Here is a 16,739-nt window from a genome sequence, read left to right on the forward strand (position 1 = left end):
GCATTTTATGTACGCTGCAGTGGCAGGGGGTCCTCCACTGGGGGCGCCACCACTTTTGCATCCGTTCTGGAGCACCAGGAGTCGGTGGTCCCCAGGAATTCCCCGTGAGCAGCCCTGTTGGGGTGGTCATTTGGTCATTTTTGCACATTTGGTCATTCTTTACATCTGGGGGTCCCCCAGGGACCTGGGGGTCCCTGGAGCTCCGGGGGTCCTTGGAGGTTGTAGTTTGGCAGGCAAGGAGTGTATGTGCAAAATCTGGCAAGGATCGGGGCAACGGTTGCGGAGATATGAGCAGGGCAAAAGTGTGACATGTGACGGACTGACTGACGGACGGACTCACAGTTTGTGGAGGTTTTGACAGTAACTGCGACCTACGGTCGCAATTAGGGCTGGGACTTTAACTGATTAATTGCGATTAATTAATTACAGAAAATTAACGCGATTAAAAAAATTAACACATTTTAATCGCACCTAGTTTTTGCACAGAACCTTCAGTTTCGGGCATACCGATCATAGCGATGCACCAACCAAGAAGAGACAACAAACGCAAATTTGAGAAGTAGCCGATCAGAGCGCTTTGCTTGACCCAGTGGATGCGAAATTTAGATTAAAAAAACTCACTCGTTGATTCACACGTACAACAAAATGTGTTTTACTTGGAAAAAAAACATGCTTCTCAGGTCAAATATCGATGTGCGATTAAAATTTTGCCTCTAAAATGACTAAATTCCAGGCCTGGTGCTGAGAAGGGAATCATTATGGAAGTGCAAAATATCTCACAATGGAAGTGAAAAGAGAAGCCAGGAACACAAACATGGTGATTGTCTCTCTACGGTTTGTAAACTAGCGTTGTTGTTGCTTCCCAGACAGCTCTGTGTTCACAACGTTATGGTTTCATCAAAACATAAAGGAATTAAAGATATAGAGCATAGTTTTAACTGGATAAAACCTATTATTACATTGACTGGGCCTGAATTCCACAGGCATGCAGGGCCGGGCCGGGACCCTCATTTTAGGCCCGCGCAGGGCTCTAGCGTGCCGTGTGCGCACTAATAAAAGTAACAGCTGCAGTCCAGCTATGTGGTTATGTGTCTGAGTGAATGTGTTTGTTTGTCAGTATACCTGAGTGTGTGCGCGTGTGTGTGTGTGTGTGCGTGCGTACGTGCTCTTAGTCTGCTCTTTTTCCCCCTCTATATAAAACCTCTTTGCCAAAAATAGCTGATCTACAAGCTCACAACGCCTCGCAGCGCGAGGCGTTGTGAGCTTGTAGATCTGCTATTTTCGGCTACAGTTCTCAGAATATGGACACTAGGGTTCAAGTTGTTAATATAAAAAGGATTGGAAGATTTGAATGACCCCCTGTAGTAGCTCTGAGGACCCCCTAGGGGTCCCAGACCCCCCGTTGAAGACCCCTGCTGTCCACAAAGTGCCCAAACCTCATGGGATTATAAGACAAATCATTGTATGATTACAGCATGTTTATATTCACATATGAGCTCCTTTCCCAAAACACAGCCTTTCTCAGGTAATTCATAATCATCTGAACTCAAGGACATCAACACACATAGTCTAGAATAGATTATACTAACAAGCGCCTCTCTTATTTCATCATATTTAGGGCAATAAAACAAAAGAATTACCTCACACACACACACACACACACACACACACACACACACGCGCACACACACACGCACACAGCCACGTGCGCTCTTTGTTAACAGATGATTGGACATCGCTGTAGTGCTGTGTGTGCCAGCATGCTTCACACCAGTCCCCTGTGATCAGCCTCATAAACACTGAGAATGAATGCAATCATCACACACACGCAAGCACGCACGCACGCACGCACGCACGCACGCGCGCACGCACACACACACACACACACACACACACACACACACACACACACACACACACACACACACACACACACACACACACACACACACACACACACACACACACACACACAAATTGAGAGAGCATCGTTTACACAGAGTACCCGTTAGTGGTGTTAACACTCACTCCTCCCATGGCAATAGGGGGGAATTGGAAACAAAACAAAAACAACAGTAAGTGTGATAAGAGAAAAAGGACATAACACCACTGTACACTATGTGTTCATTGAACAACAAAGAGAGACGCAGGTGAAACGACTCCCAACCAGAGACAACATGATGACGTATAGTAAGCCAGGTGTTCTCAAACTTTTCAGGTCAAGACCCTCCCAAAATAATCATATTTCAACCCCGCACTCCCCCCACTCCCTTGTTTGACTCTGTTAAATATGTGAGAATAGCCAATCTGCTCACTTTTGAGCATAGGTTTTCTAAATGCTTGCCTCCTTTTATTTTAGTATTTGACCAATGTTTCACTTCATTGTACTGTAGTTTGTTGATTACTTTTGATGCAGTAAAGCTGGTTTATTCAAAATTGAAGTGTTCAGAGGTATTAAAAATGGCTTAAACGTTCGCTTTAGAAATGTGCAGAGATATACCCTGTTTGCGTTTATACTGTCTATCGTCGTTGTCGGGTGAAAACCTTGTATGTCCAAAACCGTTCGTTTTGCATTTATGATTTGAAAAATGATTCAAACTAGTGAAAACAGCCGATCTACAAGCACACAACGCCTCGCACGCGAGGCGTTGTGTGCTTGTAGATCTGCTCACTACTTCTGTGCGACGGCCTTGTATGGTGAAGCAGGGCTTTACTTTGCGATAAAATGTACAAATCTGAAACTTGGAGATACGATGTTTCTGCCCGACAGTGACGGTAATGTTTGTTTGTTTACTGTCAATCAATGTCGCAATGTTGTTAAGCTAATCATCTGGGGACCTGCAACCCAAAATCTACAGACAGACAGACAGACAGACAGACAGACAGACAGACAGACAGACAGACAGACAGACAGGCAGGTTGTTTGTACAGGTGATCGGTGGAGCTGCCCTGGCTTCTGATTAAAGCAGATACTTTGGAACAGGGCATCAAGGAGAGCCTGTGAAAGCAGCGCGCGTGGGTGGGTTACTGTAGCTGTGTGCAAAATGAGCATGCATACGTGTGTGTGTGTGTGTGTGTGTGTGCGTGCACGTGCATGTCAGAGACCCCCTGCCGCGGCCTCCACCTGTCTGGTGAATATTAATGACAGAGTGGACACAGGACAGGTCCTCTGGCTGTGTTCTCTCTCTCTCCTCCTTGAAGCATGTTGTCTTGCTGCTAGCTGTAGCTCCAGAAACAACAAGCACACAAACACTGGCAAGACCCGCACACAAGACCCACCGCAACTCAGCCCTGCTAGACAGACTGTCCCACTGGCAAGAAATCACCGCAACTCCCCCCCCACAAGATCAAAAATGATTAGCTTAATTTGCGACATTGATCGACAATAAACAAAGCAACATACAGTGTTGGGGAAGTTACTTTGAAAGCGTAACTTGTACAGTCACCATGGCAGTAACTTGATCAAGTTAAAGTTATACCCCTGGAGAAATATAACTTGTACAAGTTTCAAGTTACATAGAAAAAGTAACTCGAGTAACTTGAGTTACTTTTTTTTTCCAGCGTTAAATTGAGAATGTACATGTGGTGCACATGAAACAAAATCTAATATCCTACAAAGTTCTATATCCTACTGAGTTTTATGTTTTATTTCTCTTTACATCTGTGTTCCTAAAATAAAGAAAAAAATAAGAAATGTATGATCTGTTGAGGACATTTGATCGTCAATCTTAACAAAACTTTGCATGTAACTTCTTGTAACTTGTAACTTGAGCCAAAAATTACCCAAAAAGTATCTCAGTTACTTGACGAGTTACAGAAATATGAATGTAACTCAGTTACCAGCAAGTTACAGCAAAATGTCACCAACGTAGTCCCTTCTTTAAGCAGTCCCCTGGTCAAAATAGTATTCTGTCCATAACGGCACATAATTCGGTAACACCGCTGAGTCGGCTCATGCGCCGTTCACACCGTTCGCTGCGGCGACTCGGTCGCTACCGCTCCCTCGGCGGCGTCTCTCTGCGTTTATTGGCGCCTGAGACGCCATGGCTCTGATGTTTATAGTGGCGTGATCGGTAGCGTCGGGTGGCTGGTAAACCGGGAAGCCCTTCAGAGTGGTATCGAATCCCGCTTCGGGAACTACTTTTTTTTCCTTTCTTCTCAGACCACCCAATGCGTCCAACCCTTGAAACAGTAGGCAATCCCAAAGCGTCTATCGTCCGACGCAGGACAACGCGTAGGTTGTATGACGCTTTAGGGGTGAGAATGTGTTGCTGAGCATGTAGATCAGCTATTTTCACAATTTCTGCCTCTAATATTTGACAATTTGTTCAATGTTTAATTTGTCATTTTAGAGGTATTAAAACGTCCTTCCATTGTCACTCTAGAAATTTGCAGATACCCTCTATACCCTTCAACTTTATGTTGGTTTGTTTACTGTTGAGTGAGAAAACAGTGTTGCACATTAAGTTAATGATCTGAGGACCACCTATAATTTGAGGACCCCCCCCCCCCCTGGGTCCCACAGGTTGAGAACCACAGGTATATACATCATGGATTGCTACACAGAGAGGGCAATTCTTTCAGCATAAGATGCTGCATTCAAGTTCAGGAGAGTTTGGACAAGGCAATTTTCTTGAATGCTGCCTTCAGGTATGGCATGGAAAGAGGGCATAATAAAGCACTGCGCTAGACAGCAGTGTCCTGTCCACCTGACCTCCTGGAGTGTGCGTGTGCGTGCGTGCGTACGTGCGTGCGAGAGAGAGAGAGAGAGAGAGAGAGAGAGAGAGAGAGAGAGAGAGTGTGCTGCACCTCGTTTCGGGCACGGCTGTTTGTCACACTCCAGGAAAGTTACGAGTTTTAGAGTCTGTCTTTCCATGACCCACAGTAGGTTATTTCACTTTTTAAGTCTTTTTCTTTCTTTTTTTCTTTTTAAAAGAAGTGCACAGCCACACACTCACTTGCATAAGGCTGTTTGGCAAGCTTTTAACCCACTCCAGCTAAACTGTAGTGTATGCATAATGTTATGCTGTCCTTGTGCTGTTTAACGTTAGTGTTATGGCTTAATTCAGGCAGAGTTATGTAAGAGTTTTACCTTCAAGTGTATGTAGATGGCCTTTTTGTGAAACTAATACACCCACAGACAGCCTTTTTTAGAACGGGTACACATTATTGTGTATCATTATTTTATGTTTTAACTATAAAAAAATAGCAGATATACAAGCTCACAGCGCGGCACCGAGTGCTGCGCTGCGAGCTTGTAGATCTGCTATTTTTTGAAAAAAAAAAAACGTTTCTATACGTGTCTTTTGAATCCTTCTAAGCTAAGGTTTTTTGAAAAACCTATGTTTCTATGTCAGCAATCTGGCCAGCCATCGTCAAAGAAAAAGTCCTTTTCACTTAACTGGAGCTCAGTTAGTCTGTTCTAGAGAGACTACTATGTCAGTGGTTCTCAAACTATTTAATGTGAAGGACCCCCAAAATTATATTTATTTGGCCACTGACCACCATCTCAAAATATCTAGTAGGGACCACCCAGAAGCAAAATTTGAGTTACAAACGTTCGCTTTAAAAATACATATATTCAAAAATGTGCACACATTTTCACGACTTAGAAAAAAAATAGCAGATCTACAAGCTTGCAGCGCAGCACTCGGTGCCGCGCTGTGAGCTTGTAGATCTACTATTTTTCAATTGCTAAAGGGTTTGCGATTGCAGTTCACTTTGAACAGTTCCAAATGTGATGGAACCCATTCCTGGTTCCTCAATGCTGGATCCGGTTCCTCGGTTTCCCAACCCTGATGGTGTAACCCAGGGGTCTGCATCTATAGATGTCAAAAGAGACATTTTGGACAAAAAATAATAGCCTATACAAAATCTGTCTGGAGCCACGAGACATATTTGGGGTTACCGTCCGTCACCCCCGGGAACATAGTTACCAGTAAGACTCCCTAATCGGGAGATAAGCGACCGCTGGTCGCTTATCTCCTGTCACACTGCTGACATCAGTATGACATCACACCGTACACAAATGACCCTTATATAAGACCGGCATTATCTACCGACAGACAGTCAGACAGACAGCCATTGACTCCGACCTAACAATGGCTACTGTCTATGACGGTAGTCCCATATGACATGATGTACTAGACTATCTCCATATATAGTGTTATCCACATCTCCATGTTTAGGCCAAACAGATTCGCTCCATTTCTCCATGTATAGGTCCAAATGCCCAACGTTGAGCTTGACAACGAAACGTTCTTAACACAGCAGCCCCCATATTTACTTTAGAAAATATGTTAAATTCTAAGTACGTTTCGAGTACCGGTTTGATACAAGAGCGAATAAGCACTACACTTCTGGAATCATGTGCGTCGACTTAAAGTTGGATCCAGGCCTAATAACTTTATCTGGCTGCCCTGTTGCCACCTCCTTGTTACATTTTCTTTTCTCCAGGTGGATGGACATTCTTTCATGGACATCCTTTCATAGGTGATCTAGTGATGACATCAGTCTGACAACATTCATTGTGATGGCACACTCACAGAATCAATTTTTTATGCCCATACATGGAGTTCCCTGACTATGTTATGTCAAAACATGCCCATATGTGGACATTACCAAATATGGGCATTTCCAGATATGTCCTTAATATTGATAACATTGGGACAGGGATCTCCATATATGGGCATAAAACGTATGTTAATTAGTAAAGCCAAGCTTGGGTTTGATGCCTTGGGATTTCTATATTTGGACATAAGTGTGTACCCAATAGGTCATCATCTGGAAAGGTAGGGTGTAAATCAGAGTAAAGCAGGCTTTTGAGCTTGTTAGGGCCAGAGATTGATGACATCAGAAATCACCATATATGGGCAAATAGTGTTATCCACATCTCCATGTTAGGACTCATATATGGGCATAAAAAGTATGTCATGTGACATCACTTCCTGTACAGACAGTCAGCCATTGACTCTGGATTAACAATGGCTACTGTCTATGACGGTAGTCCCATATGACATATTGGACTAGACTATCTCCATATATAGTGGACAGCCAATGACTCCGGCCTAACAATGGCTACTTTCTATGACGGTAGTCCCATATGACATGATGGACTGGACTATCTCCATATATAGTGCTATCCACATTTCGTGTAGCCGCCCTGTACAGGAAGTGATGTCACAACTCGCTAACATCACACTGACATCACAGAGGATACGGAAGGACGGTCACGAGGATACGGAAGGAAGGAAGGAAGGACACTCAGGCGACACAATTCTTCAGAGTATATCTGTGTGGGCGTGGCTTGTCGTCATAGTGACATCACAGTGACGATACACAGAGCCTGGTATAAAAGTAGAGCCCACACTGAGAGAACACCATTCACCAGCTCGTACCGACGCACCATCGCCCCCTGGTGGACTGTTCACCACCTGCTAGAGGAATCCTTGAGCTTTCACAACGTCGTCACCGCTTAACGTTGGATTCGTAGCGAACATCGAACGCATTCACCGGAAGATCACTGGTTACGTTCTCTCTTAAACAGTCCTCCACCTCGCAGAAATGGCCTCTGCCAGCATTCCCGTCAGTGAAGAGCAGTTCCTGTGTTCTATCTGTATGGACGTGTTCACTGATCCAGTCACCACTCCATGTGGACACAACTACTGCAAAGCCTGCATCACACAGCACTGGGACACCAGTGATGTGTGTAAGTGTCCACTGTGTAACAGAACATGCTTTAAAAATCAATAATTCTTTGTTAATAAAGTCCTCTCTGAGATGGTCGATCAGTTCAGGAGTCACAAGATGAAAGAGGAATTTGAAGCAAAGACAGAGGCTGAAGTTCAGCAGATGATCCAGGAGAGACAAGAGAAGATTCACCAGATCCAACACTCAGTAGAGCTCAGCAGGAAAGATGCAGACAGAGAGATAGCAGACAGTGTGCAGGTCTTCACTGCTCTGATCAGCTGTATTGAGAGAAGCCAGGCTGAGCTCATTGATGTGATTGAAGAGAAGCAGAAAACAACAGAGAAACAGGCTGAAGGCTTCATTGAAGAGCTGCAAGAGGAAATCACTCAGTTGGAGAAGAGAAGCTCTGAGCTGAAGCAGCTCTCAAACACTGAAGACCACCTCCACCTCCTCCACAACATCTCAGCCATCAACACCCCTCCACCCACCAAGGACTGGACAAAGGTCAATGTCCATCAGTCTCCACATTTGGGGACAGTGAGGACAGCTGTGGCTCAGCTGGAGAAGACACTCAGTCAAGAGATGAAGAAGAAGCTGTGTGATGCTGAGCTGAGGAGGATCCAGCAATATGAGGTGGATGTGACTCTGGATCCTGATACAGCACACTTTGAACTCATCCTGTCTGAGGATGGAAAACAAGTGAGTCATGGAAACGTAGGGAAGAATCTCCCTGACAACACAGAGAGATTCTCTAGATATATCATTGTCTTAGGAAAACAAAGCTTCTCCTCAGGAAGGTTTTACTGTGAGGTTCAGGTTACAGGGAAGACTAAGTGGGATTTAGGAGTGGCCAGAGAGTCCATCAACAGGAAATGTGAAATCAAACTGAGTCCCAACAATGGTTACTGGACTATAGTGTTGATGAATGGAAATGAGTACTGGGCTGCTGCTAACACTGCTGTCCTCCTCCCTGTAAGAGAGGAGCTCCAGAAAGTGGGAGTGTTTGTGGATTATGAGGAGGGTCTGGTCTCCTTTTATGATGTGGAGGCCAGAGTTCATCTCTACTCTTTCACTGGCTGCTCCTTCACTGAGAAACTCTTTCCATACTTCAGTCCAGGTCTTAATGCTGGTGGTAGAAACTCTGCTCCTCTGATCATCTCTCCTGTCAATCACACTGATCAGAACAGAAGAACAGTCTGACGTTGGGATTCAAACAGTGAAAATAGCAGATCTACAAATCTCACTACACGTTGTGCTGTAGATCGGCTTCTTTGGAAGAAACAATATATACAAGCTCACAAAGAGCTTGTAGATCGGATATTGTCAGTACTAAATAAAAAATAAACGCAAAAACTTGGAATTTCTTTGATATTTGATTTTTATTTTTTATATACATTATTTTGAAAATTCATCGAGTTTGTTTTTGATTCATGGAGATTTTTTGAAGAAATAAATAATTACAAAGGAAAGGATAGGAAGTAGTAGGTACTTCTTCACACCAAGCAATAGGTTGAAATAGGCTCTCTAGCTGTAATGAGCATGACATCACACCTAGCCGTTAACCGAAGATTTAATACGTATTAAATGACATTAGAAATATCATTATCTGTGCGGCTGATTAGACGGACTGACAGAGTCAGTTGTTGGCTTGTAGATCTGATCTGTTTGACAAGAAAGAGACTGATTCTACAGATCACCTGTCGGGTGAACACCTCATGTTATGAACTTGGCCTACAGTTTACCGTTTAGGCATTTATCAGACACTCTTAACCCATTCAGGCCTAGAATTATTGAATGCTTTAACCAGTGAAAAATAGCAGATATACAAGCTCACAGCGCGGCACCGAGTGCCGCGCTGCAAGCTTGTAGATCTGCTATTTTTGAAAAAGTCGTGAAAATGTGTGCAAATCTTTGAATATATGTATTTTCAAAGCGAACGTTTGTAACTCATATTTTGCTTCTGGGTGGTCCCTGGAACTAGATATTTTGAGATGGGGGTCCGTGGCCAAATAAATATAATTGTGGGGGTCCTTCACATGAAAAGGTTTGAGCACCACTGACATAGTAGTCTCTCAAGAACAGACTAACTGAGCTCCAGTTAAGTGAAAAGGACCGAGATAACCAACACATCCCTCCATATATGGAGATAACCGACAAATCTCACTAAGTCTGACCTCACAAGCCCGATATTTGGACACGAACAACATATAACTCCATATATAGAGACATAGCTGCTGACATCAGTATGACATCACACTGCTGACATCAATATGACATCACACCGTACACAAATGACCCTTATATAAGACCGGCATTATCTACCGACAGATTAGATGCAAGCAGGATCTCGACTCTGACACAACTCATCGGCTCATAAGCTGGTTCTCCCTCCATATATGGAGATAAGCGACGAATCTCACTAAGTCTGACCTCACAAGCCCCATATTTGGACACGAACAACATATAACTCCATATGAGACATAGCTGCTGACATCAGTATGACATCATACTGCTGACATCAGTATGACATCACACCGTACAATAAGGGTCATTTGTGTACGGTGTGATGTCATACTGATGTCAGCAGTGTGATGTCATACTGATGCGGAGATATGAGCAGGGCAAAGGTGTGACGTGTGACGTGTGACCGACCGACCACAGATAAAAGTATCTGTGGCAAATATCTGTGGTAAATCTGTGGCAAATATCTGTGGTAGATATTTTTTTATCTGTATCTACCATCCACTTTGAATGGAAAAATATCTGGAGAAAGAGATTTTTTTTATCTGTTATCTGGCCCAGTGGGAATGGGCCTTAATTGTGGGCTCGCCAGTACCTGGCGAGCACACTTTAGATATTGTCATTATTGTGGGCTCGCCTATAGGCGAGCACACTTTAGTTCTTGTCATTATTTATCTATCATGCATACTGTAGACGGGAACTTCGGTTCCGTTCTACTCCTACATACTTAGTGAGAAAATGAAAATAAAAACATCAATGTGTTCAGTTTACAGTGGCGAAGTGTGCTATTATTTTCTATAGCAATCGGCCAAATGGTGGCGCTGTAGGAAGCCTTCGAAAGTGCGATCTTTGAACAGGTATAGCTCATGCTGTGTTATACATACAGCCATGAAACCTGTATACACTTATGCGTCTCCTCATGCCGAACAACTTTTACCCTCTAACTTTTGACCTCTGACCTTTAGGTCTCCCACAATTCGGAATTATATGAAAAACAGTAAAAATCTATCTCCTCCTGGGTTTTTTTCGTTACGCGCACGAAACTTTTTTTTACATGAACTTTGGACCAATACGGTCAGATTTATCTCGGCGGATTTCTTTTAAAGTGAAATATAATTTTTTAATAATTCAATGTATATTGCGGTTTTATGCAAATTATTCTTCGGCCTCTAAATCATACATGCAAAGTTACACGTTCATGGCATTTGGCAAAGATGTAGAGGGTTAGTCAAAGTATCACTGAAACCAATTTTATTCCAATCGGCCAAAGGGGGGCGCTATACGAAGCGTTTGAAATTTCAAACTTCAAACGGGCATAAGTCATGACTCGTTTCGTTTGAAGTCATGCAACTTGCTTACACGCGTGCTTTGACTCGAGCGGAAGACATCTGTGTCATTGTTAAGTAAGCGCCGCCCTTCGATTTTCCGCCATTTTGAGCAGTTTGTAAAACGCGTAAACCCGCTTTTATTCTGGAATTTTCGCTCCACGTGCACAAAACTTTTTTTACGTGAACTTTGGACCGATATCTAAAGATCTGTCAGATCGGATTTCTTTAAAATGTAAACATGCTTTTTTAATAATTCAATGAATATTGCAGTTTTATGCAAATTATTCTTCTGCCTCTAAATCATCTTGCAAGCACATTCCCAATAGGTCAAGGAACAGATACCACCCTTCTCACATTGGCCTGTTATAGCGCCACCAGCAGGTCAACTTTTGCACAACACATTTTTGGAACAAAATGGACCAATCTTTGACGTCAGTAACGTCAAAGAGAGCACTGCCTGCGATCTTGACATTGTGTACTTTTATAGCCATTGTTTTCTGGCTTGAAGCGAGCCCACAATTGTTTCGAAGGAACAATATTTTCTAGTTTATCTATCAGGCAAGCATATCAAGTTCTCCTCAAAACTTCGGTTCCTTTCAACTCCTACATACTTAGTGAGAAAATGAAAATAAAAACATCAATGTGTTCAGCTTACAGTGGCGACGCGTGCTATTACTTTTTACAGCAATCGGCCAAATGGTGGCGCTGTAGGAAGCCTTCGAAAGTGCAAACTTTGAACAGGTATAGCTCATGCTGTGTTTGAGGTCCAGCCATGAAACCTGTATACACGTATGCGTCTCCTCATGCCGAACAACTTTTACCCTCTAACTTTTGACCTCTGACCTTTAGGTCTCCCACAATTTGGAATAATATGAAAAACAGTAAAAAATCTATCTCCTCCTGGGATTTTTGCGTTAAGCGCACAAAACCTTTTTCACATGAACTTTGGACCAATACGGTCAGATTTATCTCGGCGGATTTATTTTAAAGTGAAATATAATTTTTTAATAATTCAATGTATATTGCGGTTTTATGCAAATTATTCTTCGGCCTCTAAATCATACATGCAAAGTTACACGTTCATGGCATTTGGCAAAGATGTAGAGGGTTAGTCAAAGTATCACTGAAACCAATTTTATTCCAATCGGCCAAAGGGGGGCGCTATACGAAGCGTTTGAAAATTCAAACTTCAAACAGGCAAAAGTCATGACTCGTTTCGTTTTAAGACATGCAACTTGGTTACACGCGTGCTTTGACTCGAGCGGAAGACATCTGTGTCGTTTTTAAGTAAGCTCCGCCCTTCGATTTTCCGCCATTTTGAGCAGTTTGTAAAACGCGTAAACCCGCTTTTATTCTGGAATTTTTGCGTCACATGCACAAAACTTTTTTTACGTGAACTTTGGACCGATATCTAAAGATCTGTCAGATCGGATTTCTTTAAAATTGAAACATGCTTTTTTAAATAATTCAATGAATATTGCAGTTTTATGCAAATTATTCTTCTGCCTCTAAATCATACATGCAAAGTAACATGTTCATGGCATTTGGCAAAGATGTATAGAGTGTTAGTCCAAATATCACTAAAACCAATCTTACCCCAATTGGCCAAAGGGGGGCGCTATATCATTTTGAGCAGTTTGTGAAACGCTTAAACCCGTTAGGATTTTTTTAGCAATTTGCATGATACATTCTACGTACAATCTAAGGACCTTTATCTAATATGCCTATGAAGTGCGCACACACAAAAAAAAAAATAATAATAATAAATATAGCTGCAAGCAGCGATAAAGTGGCCAAAGCCAAAAACACCTCAAATCATGAACACAGCCTGCAATGTGCGTGAAATCTTGCAAGCACATTCCCAATAGGTCAAGGAACAGATACCCCCCTTCTTACATTGGCCTGTTATAGCGCCACCGGCGGGTCAACTTTTGCACAACACATTTTTGGAACAAAATGGACCAATCTTTGACGTCAGTAACGTCAAAGAGAGCACTGCCTGCGATCTTGACATTTTGTACTTTTATAGCCATTGTTTTCTGGCTTGAAGCGAGCCCACAATTGTTTCGAAGGAACAATATTTTTCTAGTTCTTATTTTATTCTACCCATTTTTACAACTAGAAGCGTCTAGTCGGCGACCTGGCCAACTCGGGAACAATATAAATAGGGAATGAATGCCCTGCACGGCAACGCTGGAGGCGAGGTGTCAGACCCGCCGCTGCGCGCACCTGACGCCACCGGTGTGGGTTAGTTCATTGAAAATAATGGGGCCGTATGTTTTGACGCGCTGTTTCCGCGCCGCCTCCGCGTCCGGTGTGTGTTCCCCTTTAGATCTTTGCCTACGTTCTTAGCTACTGTACTTCCCCTGCCCTTACTGTACGTGCATGATGTAAAGTTGTACAAAACAACATTTTTCAGTAGAACTGCCGATCCAACCAATTTATGCCCATAAAAGGGGACAAGGACTGAGAGATACAGAGATCTCCATATATGGGCACATATCCGTTTTACATCAACACTGACAAGTACTGAGAGATACAGAGATCTCCATATATGGGCACATATCCGTTTTACATCTCACTGACAAGGACTGAGAGATACAGAGATCTCCATATATGGGCACATATCCGTTTTACATCTCACTGACAAGGACTGAGAGATACAGAGATCTCCATATATGGAGAGCTTTCACACACGGATAGCTCAGATCTTTGCCTACGTTCTTAGCTATTTCCCCTTTTTTTTCAGCAGAACCGCCGATCCAAACAATTTGCCCATAAAAGGGGACAAAGACTAAACATCAACATGAGGACAGAAACAGCCGAAAAGGACTTCTCCAACTATCTCCTTGCTTTAGGGGACGGAAAACTCACAGTAAAACGACACAGTAGGCACAAACAGGGATGAAACAATCTTCCTACCAAGAACCTCACTATGACAGAGGTGAGCTTCCCTTCACCTTCATTAGACGACAGTTCCCTACCCGCTTAGCTTTTTCTGTTACCATCAATAAGGGTCAGGGCCGAGAGAATGAACGAGTTGGCATCTACTTGCCTCAACCTGTGTTCGCTCATGGTCAACTCTACACAGCCTTCTCTACACAGAAAGAGAGCCAGCGCTGTAAAAGTTTTCATTGTGGATAATGACAAGGGCATTACTGACAACATTGTTAATATAGCAAACTCCTTTAGGATAATGGGCATAAAGGGACACAGACAGATACAGAGATCTCCATATAGGGGCATAAAAAGGACACAGGCAGACAGATACAGAGATCTCCATATATGGGCATGAAATAGACGCACACAGACAGATACAGATATCTCCATATTATGGGCATAAATGCACGCAGGCGAACACTGTGTGTTGAATCTTTCCCACCAATGAAATCTATTCAAATCAACTGACACATGACCACGAATCCTGTTCAAACTCAGTTCTGAAGTAAGAGATTCTCCATAGAAATAATTGTGCATGACGTAGCAACAAATAAGAACGATTTCCTCTCAGAAATCAGCGACAAAGAAACAGCACAGCACAGCGAGAGAGAGAGAGAGAGAGAGAGAGAGGTGTATGTGAAAAACAAATAGATGTATTTACCTGTGATGACGGAGGGAAGCAGCAAGAATGACCGCAGCATCGACATGGAAGGGAGAGAGAAAGAAAGAAAAGATAAACAGGGTTAGTTTGCAGATTCGGGATCAAACTGGGAGTTAAACATTACACATCCACCTTTTGAAAAGTGGGACCAGATGATACACTCTTTTAAGACTTCTGATTGTTAACAAAACATATCAGTGAGTGAACTTGAGAAAAAGAAAATTTTAACCAAAATAATAAAGCATAACCAAACTAGTAAGACACCTCTGGGTGACTTGCAACCTCAGGGTGACATGCGAACTCGCCCTAAAGGGCAAGGTCGCGCCAATTCTTGGCCATCTGGCCAACCACAGCGTTTCTCTGACGATTCTAGTTGTTGTCATTCTGGTGGGAGTTTGTTCATGTTTTTGTGAGGGTATCAACCCTAGGAGACACGGGGAGAACATGCAAACCCCACACAGAAAGGCCCTATCGCCAACCCCACCTATACTGTGTTTTTTTAAAGCTACAGGGCGCCACTCGGGAGGGATTTAAGAGCTGCATGTGGCTCCTGAGCTGCGGGTTGCAGACCCCTGGTGTAAGCATTGCTGGAGCCTGTAATAATGTGGTGGCTGACATTTCTAAAGGGGCCTTTTGGTTAAAATATTGAAAATAGCAGACTTCCAAGCTCGCAACATGTCGCAGCGCAACGTGTTGTGAGCTTGGAGGTCGGCTATTTTCAATGCTTGATACCACACTGAACTAAGCATAATCAAGTCAATACTGTAGATGTGGCGTAACGGCATGGGATTTCCACGCAGAGAGGGCACTTCTTTCAACATAAGATGCTGCTTTCAAGTTCAGGAGAGTTTGGACAAGGCAATTCTCTCGAAAGCTGCCTTCCGGTATGGCATGGAAAGAGGCTGTTTGCATTTCTTTCACCGTAGCAAAAACTGCATTCATGGTCTGGAGATAGGGCACTTTTTTACAGCCAGGTAAAAGGGCATAGGGCTCAAGCCCCCTCTGATGTCTATGTGTGCACGACACGTGCCTGCCTGATGGAGTAAGCATTGCTGTAACAATGTGGTTTGTGGCGTGTGATGTCAGAGCAGTGATGAAATGCAGGAACCTCGAGTGTGTCGTGTTGTTATTGTCAAGTCCACAGTGTGCATGGTCTTTTTCTGGCTCGCTATTATGTGGATGGAACTTAAGTGTTTGTGTGTGAGAGAGAGAGAGAGAGAGAGAGAGAGAGAGAGAGAGGGGGAGGTGAACATTAATAGTGTTTTCTTGGAGCCATTCAACCACTTTAAAACAATATCAGCTAGATCTCTCTCTCTCTCTCTCTCTCTCTCTCTCTCTCTCTCTCTCTCTCTCTCTCTCTCTCTCACCCCCCCTCCCCCACAGCTATTTCCAGGAGATTGACACAGGACTAAAGTGCCGCACAGAGTCCATGTATTTTTAGCAGCTGTCACGCACGCACACACGCACGCACGCACGCACACATGCACGCACGCACGCACGCACGCACACAGCGTAATGGGGTCTGATGAGAATGCTTTCGGGTTTTCAGCACCTTTTCAGGTCAAAGTCACACGTGCGTGCACACGTGCACGTGCGTGCATGAACGCTGCACACGTAGACACCAAAGAAGGAAACATCCACACTAGAGCTTGCTAAGTGATCTTCAATTCATATTAGGATATTCCAAGGGATTTGTCATGATAATATTCAAGACAATTATGCATATTCTGAGATACAAAATCAAAAGTAGGGACATTAATTTACAAAAGAAACACACAAAAAAAAAGTTCAAATATATTGTCGTTGTCGTGTGAAAACCTTGTATGTCAAACCATTCGTTTTGTATTTATCATTTTAAAAATGATTTAAACTAGTGAAAA

The 16,739-nt window shown here is 43.2% G+C and overlaps 2 protein-coding genes across 2 annotated transcripts in view; one reads left to right on the forward strand and one right to left on the reverse strand.

Annotated features, from left to right (window-relative positions):
- The window catches only part of il1rapl2 (interleukin 1 receptor accessory protein-like 2), a gene marked incomplete at both ends in the record, with an annotated part of 653,669 nt that overhangs the window by 451,871 nt on the left and 185,059 nt on the right, over positions 1-16,739 (reverse strand). The window lies entirely within an intron of this gene.
- On the forward strand, positions 7,780-8,889 carry LOC308301891 (zinc finger protein RFP-like; the record flags this gene model as incomplete). Its single annotated transcript, XM_080746039.1, has 1 exon — positions 7,780-8,889. One exon carries the CDS (start codon positions 7,780-7,782, stop codon positions 8,887-8,889), a length of 1,110 nt encoding a protein of 369 aa, XP_080602165.1.

The sequence above is a fragment of the Nannobrachium achirus genome (assembly GCF_963921795.1).
Source record: "Nannobrachium achirus genome assembly, chromosome: 17".
Lineage (NCBI taxonomy): Eukaryota > Metazoa > Chordata > Actinopteri > Myctophiformes > Myctophidae > Nannobrachium > Nannobrachium achirus.